The 13,146-nt window shown below is 47.8% G+C and overlaps 1 protein-coding gene across 3 annotated transcripts in view; it reads left to right on the forward strand.

The window, feature by feature from the left end:
- Positions 1–12,187, forward strand: part of trioa (trio Rho guanine nucleotide exchange factor a) — a 121,222-nt gene extending 109,035 nt beyond the window's left edge. For all 3 annotated transcript variants that reach the window (XM_061255636.1, XM_061255637.1, XM_061255638.1), the window contains 14 exons: positions 498–548; positions 786–863; positions 1,525–1,716; positions 1,860–2,040; positions 2,539–3,272; positions 4,822–5,069; positions 5,364–5,502; positions 5,598–5,625; positions 5,755–5,917; positions 6,445–6,566; positions 6,987–7,065; positions 7,902–8,102; positions 8,455–8,593; positions 9,309–12,187. In XM_061255636.1, coding sequence (XP_061111620.1) covers positions 498–548; positions 786–863; positions 1,525–1,716; positions 1,860–2,040; positions 2,539–3,272; positions 4,822–5,069; positions 5,364–5,502; positions 5,598–5,625; positions 5,755–5,917; positions 6,445–6,566; positions 6,987–7,065; positions 7,902–8,102; positions 8,455–8,593; positions 9,309–9,854 — 2,901 coding nt within the window. In that variant the 3' untranslated portion in view covers positions 9,855–12,187. The remainder of the gene's footprint in view (positions 1–497; positions 549–785; positions 864–1,524; positions 1,717–1,859; positions 2,041–2,538; positions 3,273–4,821; positions 5,070–5,363; positions 5,503–5,597; positions 5,626–5,754; positions 5,918–6,444; positions 6,567–6,986; positions 7,066–7,901; positions 8,103–8,454; positions 8,594–9,308) is intronic.
- The last annotated feature ends 959 nt before the right edge of the window (positions 12,188–13,146 follow it).

Below are 13,146 nucleotides of genomic sequence, written 5' to 3' on the forward strand. Positions count from 1 at the left end.
TTATCCGGCTAACACCGTAATCCTGCTTTCTGAATTAGCCCACAGGTCACCAGTGTATAGAGCCAGGTTACTCTGTTCTCTCTTGGGGTTATTGAACAAAAACATTCCTCTGATGGAAAACAGGCTTTCAGTTCCATGTATATCAGTCCTAACAAACACTATTTATAATTCTGAATTCCCCATGCCCAATGATCACATCCATTGACGATCAATTACTTTCACTTAAAAATGTATATATTTGACTTGTTTCATTGTGGTGCCAAGCTGTAGTATTGCTCTCCTAGTTAATCCCTGTTTGAGGATAAAAATGAACCGTCACGTTACATTACATCCGTTTAGCAGATGCTGTTATCCATAGCGACTTTCAAAATGAAGCATGTGACTGCACTCAGCAGGCTTCTCAGAGTTACAGTGCCTTCTCAGGCCGAGTGTTAACGTTATTACATCCAACACTTCAGGCACTGCTTGTGTGATTTTCACTGATTCTTGTATTTCAGGATTTCCTAAAATTCTCCAAAAAGGCTGGGGTGGATTCACCCGAGCTGGAGGTGAGTCGTCCTGTTGATTATTTCTTGCATGACTAGAGGCGACACTTTAGATTTGCTTACATTCTGATATCTGTAGCTGCATGTTGTGCTTTTATTGAACATAAGCATTCTTCTTCAGTATCTATGTAGATGAAACATTTTAATCAGGCTTCATTCTCAGAAAAGTGTATTTGGTGTCCGTCTTGCCAGTTGCATTCAACTTGTATTCCTCCCTGTGTGTGTGTGTGTGTGTTGTAGAAAGCGGTGGAGGTCATGTGCATTGTACCAAAAAGATGCAACGATATGATGAATGTGGGCCGACTCCAAGGATTCGACGTAAGGCACCTTTTGAATATCACCAACTTCAAATAGATTGACTTCAAAGCATCATATCGCCTTATTACTACACTTCTTAAAGTTTGTTGGCCTAATCTAGAGATGGTTAAGTGGTGAACACTATGTGTGAGCTAGCTTCCTGTGCTTAAGGATGTATGTAGAATGTAGTCAGTCAGTATTGAGTACTGTACACCCATCAGTGGTTCATGATGTTGTCTCACTATTGAGTCCCAGGTTTCAAAGTGCTGTCCTCTCTTCCACTCTTCTCCTGTCCTGCTGTCTGCTCTGCACTCCTCTCCTCTCCCCACCCCTCCTCTCCTCTCCCCACCCCTCCCCTCCCCTCCTCTCCTCTCCTCTCCTCTCCCCACCCCTCCCCTCCTTTCCTCTCCCCACCCCTCCCCTCCTCTCCTCTCCTCTCCCCACCCCTCCTCTCCTCTCCCCACCCCTTCCCTCCTCTCCTCTCCTCTCCCCACCCCTCCTCTCCTCTCCCCTCCTCTCCCCACCCCTCCTCTCCTCTCCTCTCCCCTCCTCTCCTCTCCCCACCCTTCCCCTCCTCTCCCCTCCCCTCCTCTCCTCTCCCCACCCCTCCCCTCCTCTCCCCACCCCTCCCCTACCCTCCTCTCCTCTCCTCTCCTCTCCCCACCCCTCCTCTCCTCTCCAGGGTAAGATTGTAGCCCAGGGTCGGCTGCTCCTGCAGGACACCTTCTTGGTGGGGGACCATGAGGGCGGACCCCTGTCCAGGATGAAGGAGCGGCGAGTCTTTCTCTTCGAGCAGATCGTCATTTTCAGCGAGCCGCTCGACAAGAAGAGAGGCTTCTCCATGCCCGGGTTCCTCTACAAAAACAGCATCAAGGTACCGCAAAGCAGGACTCCATGTCTGTTACAGTTTAACCCAAACCTCAGAAGAAGCTTATATTTCCAGTCATGGCAATGCGTCCACTGTGGATAGTGCTAGTTTGACCTCTGATCTTTGATCCCTTCTTGTCTTGCCCGTAGGTGAGCTGTCTGGGCCTAGAGGACAGCGTGGACGGCGACCCCTGTAAGTTCGCCCTGACCTCCAGGATCTCTAACGGAGGCACAGAGACCTTCATCCTGCACTCCACCCACCCGGGGGTCCGGCAGGTGTGGGTACTGCAGATCAGCCAGATCCTGGAGAGCCAGCGCAACTTCCTCAACGGTATGCCCTGGTCCTGCATCTGCCCCGCCCCTTCCCACCCCGTCCTGCCCCTGCCCTGCCCCTTCCCACCCCATCCTGCATCTGCCCCGGTCCCTTCCCACCCCGTCCTCCCCCTGCCCCGGTCCCTTCCCACCCCGTCCTGCCCCTGCCCTGCCCCTTCCCACCCCATCCTGCATTTGCCCCGGTCCCTTCCCACCCCGTCCTGCCCCTGCCCCGCTTCCCTTCCCTACCCATCTTCCATTTCTGCAGCACCCCTCCCACACAGGGCTTCAGAACACTTCCAGCATTGAAAGTAGTGTAATGCCATTTCTTGTGATGAAATTCTGGAGTGTGTTTATATTTTATTCCCCACAGAGTAGATTTTGTTTCTTTGTCAAAATAACATTTTTAAGGCATCATTCACTGCATAGTTTCTGACTAAAGTGAAATGGTCATCATGGGACCAGTATTGCTGAGCATTTTCAATAAATATCCTCCTCTCTCTCTCTCTTCTCGCAGCCTTGACGTCTCCCATCGAGTACCAGCGGAACCATGTTGGAGGGGGCGGGGTGGGCGGGGCTCCCGGCCCCAGCAGCAGCATGCAGGGGGGCGTGGCCCCGGCAGGAAACGCCCCCGCAGGCTCCCGGTCCCGCCCCTCACGCATCCCCCAGCCCTCCCGCCTCCCCCAGCCCCTCCGCCACCACTCCCCCGCCCTGGGAGGCCCTGACCCCGAGGGCCCGGACAAGATGTCAGGTACGTCGTCCCGCCCCGTACCCTCGCAGCCCCCCCCGCCCCCCGCCGAACCGGCCCCGCAGGAGCCCGGCAGGGAGGCGCGGCCGCGGCCCCTGGAGAGCCCGCGCGGGCGCAAGCAGTCCGTCCCCGCCGAGGGCCCGAAGGACGACGCGCACCCCCCGCCCGTCCCCCCGCCCGTCCCCCGGGCCACCGTGGGCCCGCTCAGCCTGGGCAAGCCTCGCGCCGGGACCGTGTCCCCTCTGGCCTCGCCCATGGCCGCGCCCGCCTTCGGGAAAGAGGCCTTCCCCCCGGGCAGCCCCGTGCAGAAGGGCGCCCCCTTCTGGAGCTCCATCCCCCCGTCGCCGGCCAGCCGGCCCGGCTCCTTCACCTTCCCGGCGGAGACGGACGGCTCTCTGAGCCGACAGAGCCACCGCCACTCCACCCACAGCAAGGACGCCGACCGCATGAGCACCTGCTCGTCCGCCAGCGAGCAGTCTGTGCAGTCCACCCACAGCAACGGGGTAAGGGCTCTCCGGCCTGCCTGCGTCTCCTGCGCGCCTCCTCTGCGCCTCCCACCGCTCCGCAAGACCGCCAGCGCTCCGCCTAATCCGCTTCCGCCCCGCCCGGCGACCGGCCTTCCCGACTTTAATCAAGCTTCTACTAACCGCTCCGAGCCGGGCGCGTCACAGAGGCCCTACGGCAGCGCTACTAACTCTTAACGCCCTCTGTGATTTCTTCAGCACCACTCTCCTGCGGTACTTTGCGGTGGCCGGACTGCTACTCACCACCTGTCCTAACTCCTTGTTTGTCAGGCCTTCTGAAGCTGCCATAACAGAGACTAACACTAAGGCACTACTTTTTTCTGCTTCTCGTCTCCTTAACTTCACTCTTGGCTGGCTTGAGTTTGTGGGGTTTCTCTTCACTAACACTTGCACTCTGCTGAGCAATCTTTTTAAAATTGCGCGCAGGTGATTTCAATCATTGTCATTTTGTCAACCTGCTCGATTGCCAGATCTGCTTTATAAAATATCACTGCTCCGCCCTCTTCTTCCCTCTGGTTTGGTCTGGCCCGCCTCCCCTCTCTGAAAACTGTGTGTGTGTGTGTGATTGGCAGTCTGCTAGGGGTGGTTTTCTCTCCTGCCCGCTTTGGCTTTTCCTGTCAATTCAGACCGGCAGGATGTGCCAAGCTTCCCTTTGCCACTACCTCCTCTCCCCCTAAATGGTGTGCCACATCATTCCAACTCCTGTCCTGTTGGAAGGACTGCTTTGGCTTTGGGCTTTCCTAAGTGCTGAGAGGATTAAAATAACTTCAACTTTAATGTGTAGGTTTTCCGCCTTAGCCCCTCCAACGGTTCTTTCCCGACCTGGCATTCACCTCACACTCCAAACAGACAAACAGGTGTATGTATGTTGGACTGAATTTTATTTACAGTGTGCCTCTGGCCAGTTTCCCTGTACCAAATAGCTTGTTGTTTCTTGGGTAAGGCAGTCCAAGTTTTAATTGGTGCCTCAGAGCCAAGCCAAACAGATTGTCCAGATGGTGACGGAGAACATCAGCTTGATCTCTGGTGTTGAACCTGCATGAACTTGGCATTCAGCAGGAGAGAGTTTTATTTTCCAGATTCACATCTGATGGCCTGATGTTAATTTGCTTACATCGATCAGAGTGAAAATCGGCCATAGCAGACTTTGAACAGTATAGCAGGGTATCAGTAGCCCTTGACTAATGTGTGCAACATAGAGGCTCCTATCACCCGTCATCCGCTGTATTGTTTCTTGAGGAATGCATTTGACTAACATCCCACCCCTTTGGAGTCAATGTAGTGGACTAATACAAGACCCCTGTAGTCTATGCAGTAGTCTAACCTAATATTCCTGTCCCCTCTAAAGTTAGTGTAGTGCACTAACATGGTACTACTGTCCCCTCCTAGAGTCACTGTTGCGCACTATCATGGTATTACTGTCACCCTCCTACAGTCAGTGTAGTGCACTTACGTGAGGCTATGGAGCCCGGTGTGTGAGTGCAGTGGACTAAAGCGAGAGCTCTGTGCTCTTGGTCGCCCCCTGCAGAGTGAAAGCAGCAGCAGCAGCAACATTTCCACCATGCTAGTGACGCAGGACTACGTGGCGGTGAAGGAGGATGAGATCAACGTGTACCAGGGGGAGGTGGTGCAGATACTGGCCAGCAACCAGCAGAACATGTTTCTGGTGTTCCGGGCCGCCAACGAACAGAGCCCGGCCGCCGAGGGCTGGATCCCCGGCTTCGTGTTGGGCCACACCTCCGCCATCATCCCCGACCTCCCAGAGGGAACCATCAAGTAAGGAGCCGCCGGCCCCGGGGGGGACACCGTTCTACGGGCGCCAGCCTTTCGCCTGGGCTGTAGTTGCTCAAAAAATATCAAGTGCAGTAAATTTTCAAATGTTTCTGTCCAAATCTTTTGGATCATTTGTTCTTATAGGGGACTGGGGGAATGTTAATTAAATATTCTGTTTGAAAAAAACCTTTGATAAAAAACAATTTTTAGCATATTTTGCTTTTGAAATGGTAGTTAGCTTTTCAATTGATGTTTGTCATCAAGTATTTTTGAAAATTTCCATCCTCTTCGGAGCAGAAAATCCTCATCTTGGCACACATCACTGCGCATCAGGAAGAAGTCGGAAAAAAGAGACAAGGACGGCAAGAAGGACAGCAAGCTAGAAAATGGTTACAGGAAGTCCCGTGAAGGCTTAGCCAATAAGGTTTCTGTGAAGGTATGTTGAACCCTTTCTCAACAAAGGATGCACAGGAGACTTGCTTGATCATAATTTGTTCAGAATCTAATTCCTTTACGGTTTTTTTTTTTCAGCTTCTAAATCCCAACTACATCTATGATGGTAAGTTTTAATGCCTTCCTGTCAACATTGTTCTTATGGTTGGATCACATTGCTCATCAGCACAGTGTACCCTTACGTGTCACGGCATGTGGTCAAAGCAGTGTGCTTTCTCTGCATCCTTCACCCTAGTTCCCCCCGAGTTCCTCGTGCCTCTGAGTGACGTCACCTGCGATAACGGCGAGAGCGTCACTCTCCGGTGCAAGGTCTGCGGCCGCCCCAAAGCCGCGGTCACGTGGAAGGGACCCGACCAAAATACTCTGAGCAACAACGGCCACTTCAGCATCGCCTACAGGTACAGCTCCCGCACTGTTGGCACGCTAATGAAACTTAATGCTGATCAAATTAGCATTACTTCACTTTCATTATATTACATTATTGGCATTTGGCAAACGCTCTTATTCAGAGCGACGTACAGTTGATTAGACTAAGCAGGAGACAATCCTCCCCTGGATTCGAATCACTGACCTTGCATGTCCCAGTCCTGTGCCCTAGCCACTACACTACAGGCTGCCACACTTTCAAGCTGTTTATTAAGTAATTGACATGTGTAGGTGCCCCTCTGGTTAAAACATGATGTTTCTCCTCGAATGGGCATTGGTCTTAGTGTGGAGCTTCTTAGAATGGCAGTCATGTTTTGTACTTGTGAATAGTCCTGTAACAACAGGGCTTTATTGAGCTTTATATATATCATTTATATGGTGAGTGAAATCTGCATTGTAAGAGAAGTACAAGATATGGCGATGAAGTAGAGATTTAGGAGGAATGCTATACATCACTCCATTGTAATGCTGAGTCGTCCTCTCTCCCCCTCTCCAACAGTGACACAGGAGAAGCGACTCTCCGAGTCGTAGGCACGTCTGCTGAGGATGATGGCATGTACACTTGCGTTGCCACCAACGAGGTGGGCACGGTCTCTTCCTCAGCCTGCCTCAGAGTATTGGGTGAGTCAGCGTTTTCTCCCTCAGGTCAGAGATCATCTGGCCTGTAGCTGTGCACGGCACTGTACCAGATACATTACATTTTGGACCTTGCATTGAAGAAGAGAGGGAGATAATGGGCTTTAGTATGTGCTGCTGAAGCTGTAGGTACAGTGAAGGTAGTTTTATTCTAGTGCTGTACTACTGTAGCACCCTCTAGTGGACAGGAGATGACCTGAGGAACTGAAACATCTTCAGAACAGAATTTCATGTGACATTATGCTGCTAGTCTTGACAGTGCTTTGGTACTAATGCCTTTGGTACATATTAAGGTCTAATTTATTTCATGGAAATTGATTATGGAAATGCAAAGTCTTACTTGGGTAATTCCGGGACTTCCATTTCTGGTTTAATTTGACAGAAAAATTATTCTGTTTTTTGCAGGTACCTCCAGTGATGGGCTTAAGGTCACCTGGAAGGACAACTTTGACTCCTTCTACACAGAGGTGTCTGAGCTGGGCAGGTACGTGAGAGAAGCACAATGCTAACAGTCAACGCTTCCTGCATAAGCAACTTCAGCCATTTACCATTCATCGAAGAAGCTATCTGTAAACTGTATATGTAACCTGCTCTATTAAAATCAGTTGTATTGACCCCAAAATGTATTTTGAGTTTTAGAAACTAGTTGAAAGAGGGGAATGTAAGCTTTGTAATGATAGCAAAGTTATCGCTCTACTCCAGATATTAAGGGAATTGTCGCGTTTCATTTTGAGTGTTTCCAAACCATGTTTTTGAGAAACTGCTTCAAAGTTTTGTTGCGAGAGTTACTTGAGGCTTTGAGACTACCAACACTGGGCTATAACTTGTTATCTTTAAAACTATATTTTTACTCTGAACATTTACTCTTGACATTAAGACATACACCCTATAAAACCTATTAACATATAGCCATGAACGCAACTGATGTGGTTGTTTGTGACTGGTGAACAGTGACAAGCTGGCTAGCCTCCAAACAAGCACCAGAACTCGGGTATTCCTTTCACTTTGACATCTTGCTTTCAAACTATATTTTTACTCTGAATTTGGCATGCAGATTTTGAAAGGCAAGATATTGTTCAGCAAAATGAAGATGAAGGCCAAAAACAGCCAAAAATGAAAATTTTTACATAAACATTGATTTATGTGAAATTGGCCGTCGCGACGGTGATGATGACGACCGTGCAGATGGTGATGATATTGACGACAACGACAGTGGTGGTGATGATGATAATGGTGGCGGTGATAATGGTGATGGTAATGGTAATGATGCTGATGATGAAGATGACAGTGATGATGATGATGGCGTTTGCTCCCCTGCAGGGGCCGTTTCTCGGTGGTGAAGAGGTGTGAGCAGCGGGGCACCAAGCGCACGGTGGCGGCTAAGCTGGTGAATAAGAAGCTGATGAAGCGTGACCAGGTGACCCAGGAGCTCAGCATCCTGCAGCGGCTGCAGCACCCACACCTGCTGGGCCTGCTGGACACCTTCGAGACGGCCGCCAGCTATGTGCTCATCCTGGAGATGTAGGTCCACACACACACACACACACACACACACACACACACACACACACACACACACACACACACACACACACACACACACACACACACACACACACACACACACACACACACACACACACACACACACCAGCTATGTGCTCATCCTGGAGATGTAGGTCCACACATACACACACTCACACACACACACACACACACACACACATACACATACACTCACATACCACCCAGACATGTGCCCATGCATGCACATGTGCTACTTGTGTAAAGAGACCCGGGTTTACTATCATACTTGGTCTGTGTGTCTGATGGATGTGCACTCAGATCAGTGCTGTCTGTTCTGCATCCCCAGGGCTGACCAAGGCCGTCTGCTGGACTACATAGTCAGCTGGGGAAATCTCACTGAAGAGAAAGTGGCCATCTACCTACGGGAGATTCTAGAAGCTTTACAGTACCTGCATAACTGCAGAATAGCCCACTTGGACTTGAAGGTAGGAAGGGATTTGGCTCTCCCAGAAGGCAGTAAAAACCACAACGATCCAATTTATCAATATACTGTAGTGTATTACAGTATATCATTTCTTTCAAATGAGGGTATCCATATTTATCTTTGGATTCATTGCATAATCAATCTGTAAGTAGATGTTTCGCCCAACTTCGGTGTGGACGATATACCACAAGGATAATTATCAAGTGCAGTAATGATCATCACCATCATATGCTTTATTTATTTTTGCCTCTTTTTTTTCTTTAATTATGCTTAACGTGGTAGTGAATATCCCAATTTCAGAGGCCGTGTGAAATGCTTCCAGAAATAAACATCTCCACTGTTACAGGTATCTGCTGGGTGTTGACGAGAGCCAATCAGCAGCCCGTTGTACAGTTGTACACTTCCATTGATCATGTGATGCATTTGTGTCTGTCATGGAAGCTGCAAGGCCTCATCAACATCCAATATATAACAGCGGTGTTGTTTTTCATGGGGTCTCTTGAGTGTTTACTACCGCATCAGGTATGATAAAAGAAAAAAAGAAAGCCGAGGCAATACAGTACGCCACAAGGTGACAATAAGTGTGATTTGCATTCAGTAATTATTGTTGAGCTACAGTATATAGTTTGGATTTGAAGTTGTCGGTTTTTCGCTGGTGTTTCTTTCGTGACCACTAGCGCAAGAGTAACTGAATGTCACCTCTTGCCTGTCACCAGCCTGAGAACCTGTTGGTGGACCAGTCGTCCGCCCAGCCAGCGGTGAAGCTGGCGGACTTCGGCGAGGCGGTGCAGCTGAACAGCGCCCACTACATCCACCCCCTCCTGGGCAGCCCCGAGTTCGCCGCCCCCGAGCTGGTCCTGGGCGAGCCGGCGGCCCTGACCTCCGACCTGTGGGGCCTGGGCGTGGTGACGTACGTCATCCTGAGCGGCGCCTCGCCCTTCCTGGACGAGAGCGTGGAGGAGACCTGCCTCAACATCTGCCGGCTGGACTTCAGCTTCCCCGAGGACTACTTCCAGGGCGTGAGCCGGGCGGCGCGGGACTTTGTGCGGCTCCTGCTTCAGGCCGATCCGGCCCGGCGACCCGCCGCCTCCGCCTGCCTCCTCCAGCCCTGGCTCCAGCCCAGCGGGGGGCGCCGCAGCGCAGAGTGCCTCGACACGTCCCGACTCATTTCCTTCATCGACCGGCGCAAGCACCAGAACGATGTTCGGCCCATCGGCGGCATTAAGGCCTTCCTGCACAGTAGGCTCCAGCCCAGGGCCTGACCTGGGGGGGTGCACACATTACAAACAAAAAAAAAAAGAAGAAAGAAAAAAAAGATGATCTCATCCTCTTTCACCTGCCAACGGAAAAATCGAGGAGCTACTCCGGTCCTCGGCCAATAAAAAAATAAATAAACTTGAGGAGTCCTGCTCTCCTCGGCCAATCCAAACTCGAGGAATCCTGCGGTCCTCGGTCGTTTTTTGCTGCTGACTGCTTTTAAATTAGATTCGAATAAAAATAATAACCCTGCCCAATATTATAAGTAATTGATTTTGCCACATTAGCTACCCCGTCTTTGTATGGAAAACATATCTGCACAAGGAAGCAGAATACCTTTTTTAAAGAAAAAAAAAAAGTGATGCGGAAGAATCATGTGTGACGGACAGCGCATGCTTTTTTTTGCCCGAGCCAGAGAGAGCAAGCAGTTGTTTTGACAGTATTCAATTCAGGTGCTCGGATCGAACAGACGAAATTTACGTTTTAAAGAGCAATCGGTTTCTTAACGAACAATGTATAGGAATGAAAAAAATCATGAAGAAACAAAGTCTTTGTCCACTTTTCAAGAACATGTTTAAAAAAAAAAAAACAAACAAAAAAAAACGAGCAAAAACAAAATACTTAATGAAAAACAAACCAAGGCAACAGCCACCTCTGAAACCTTGTGACACCGCATAGGACAGAATAGACACCAAAATCTTGATTTAAATGGTGAACACCCAATGACTGCTTGGTTGAAACATTTCAAATTCAAAATGGAACTTTTTGATTGCCTCGCTTATTTATTCTAAGGAACCATGAAACAAGTAACAATACAGATTTTAACTGCTGCAAGTCCAAACTCCGTTAAAACAACAAAAAATGAACAAAAAAAAAACATTTTTGCTTTTACTAGAACAAATTGTGTTGCTCAGATTAAGATGTATAAGCCTTACTTTGTAAATAGACTGCATCTGCCTTCCGTTGCTATCCATTCGAAATGATGGCTCGTGACAAGAGGCGGGCCTTGAGGCAGGGAAAGCGATTCCTGCCAATAAGGAGAGAGGTCGGAAGGCAGCATAGCTTTTGAGTGGCAGCACAGAATGCCAATCACATGGCAAAGGAAGACGATATACTGTAAATGCACTCATTGTATGTTATGTTTTTAATTCATATCATGTGCAATGTTGCGGCTTTAACATTTTATGCAACTATTTATGAAAACATCTGTTGTACCTGTAATAAATATATAGAAAAGCACGTACTTGGTACTGCAAGTTCTGCTGTTATTTGTGTTTCTTTGACACTGTGTCCCTTAGTACAGTATTATTTCAGTGAAACCCGGGAGTCTGTTTGACGGATGGTGAAAACCACCTCTATCGCATGGCACTTATGACTTTTGTTTTTCACTTTCTAAAATAAATCGGTTACCACAGTACACCAAAGTTGTCCTAGCTTTACCGAAACTTCTGTTCCCCTATTAATGTTATATTTTACGAACCTACATTATAAATACCACCGTGAGCCTAAAGGAAATGCTGTTTACTTTTGTTTACCATTCTTTATTTATTATGTTTTTGAAAACAAGGTTAGTGAGGACATTTTTAGATTTCGCACAGGTCGTTGATTGGTATGAAATCTCCACGGGTTTAATGGAGTCTCGGATTATTTGGGAGCAGTCTTCCTCTTTGGGGCAGTGTAGTGGATGTGTTAGAGGAGCAACGTGCAACCATATGAAATTTTGTTATTTATATGATTAAATCTTTTTTTTTTTTTTTTTTCGACCGTCTTGGATGTCCCTTTGGGGGTAAAAACCTGCCCTCGATCCCCTACAACTGGTATAAAAAAAAAAAAATGTTGGCGTACTCACGCTAACGTTAATGTGAACGGTCGACGTCGACTGATCGGCTACATTTAGTTTAAAGCGTGACCCCTCTTGCGCTCAGTCCTAAATCCGTTATTTACACCTTGAATTTGAACAAGTTGTATAAGTGCCAGCTAAGTAGTAGTGGAGTAATGAGAAGTGAGCCCGGTTTGTTTTTCTTAGCCAGAGAGGGTAGAGAGAGCGGTGGGTCCATCTGTACAGTCCCATATCATGTCCCTTCTTTATTTATTCATCGTTGTAAAAGTGTACAGAAACCGACAAAATGCGGGAACTCTGACTGGATGTGTTTCTGTTCCAACCTCATCGTATTTTATATATATGTGTATTATCATTTTTAAATGTTTTTATTTGAATTATTTTTTACTTTTGCATGTATATTTCTTTGTACAGAAACCATGAGTGTTTTCACGATATGTGCTGTAAATATTTTTATTTTGCCATCAGTTATTTTGAGATTAAACATATTGAACGTGATACTCGGCTTTTTCTCATTTGTTTTGTTGTGTTCAGTTTTCCGTTTTTCCGCCCTCGCCCGCAGTCGGGTTAGTCCGAGCGTTTCTGGTCAAGGATGTGGCTTGCGATTGCTCAAGAGACTGAATCAGAACCATCTATCATCTTTATCCAATACTATGTTCTCTGTAAATTGTGATTTGGAATGAATCCATAATGGTGAAAGTTACTCGTGCCAGCAGCCTTTCAGTCCCGACTTTGGTTGAGAAAATTGAGGAAGCTGAGAGAATTTAGTAGCGTTTTAATATGGACTCATTTTGATTGGTTGAAAAGGTATAAGGCTGAGAGTGCAAATTCTTTTTATTTTTTTATTTTTTTTACTCTTTTACATTACGTTACATTATTGGCATTTGGCAGACGCTTTTATCCAGAGCGACGTACAGTTGATTAGACTATGCAGGAGACAATCCTCCCCTGGACCAATGCAGGGTTAAGGGCCTTGCTCAAGGGCCCAACGGCTGTGCGGATCTTATTGTGGCTACACCGGGGATCTTGCGTGTCCCAGTCATGTACCACGCCGTATGCCACACTTGGGACTGAAAGGGTTAGCTGGTGAAATCACCTGTAATTATCAATCCAGTGTGAACACAGAGTTGGACATTCTCACTAAACAGCTGCTTTGAGCTTTTTGTTATGCCAGTAATTTTCATTGTATTGCTGTGTGCAGTGTTGCTCAGTAGAGCATCTGTAGTCCTGTTTACTGTAGGACACATATTGCACTGGCACCCAGAGAAAGGCCCAGAGGGGAAAGCAAGGTAATTGAATGAATGTTTAAACAATGTTTTCAGCTGCATACATAACATTAAGTATGCATATTTTTTAATGCTGGGTAACATTCTTGGTTTTGCTAATTGCATTCTATGTTGCTATGTTGATCTCGATTTTGTTTCAGTTTCTCCCCAGATATAATTTTTTTAGTGAAT

This window comes from Conger conger, chromosome 9 (assembly GCF_963514075.1).
Source record: "Conger conger chromosome 9, fConCon1.1, whole genome shotgun sequence".
NCBI classification, from domain to species: domain Eukaryota; kingdom Metazoa; phylum Chordata; class Actinopteri; order Anguilliformes; family Congridae; genus Conger; species Conger conger.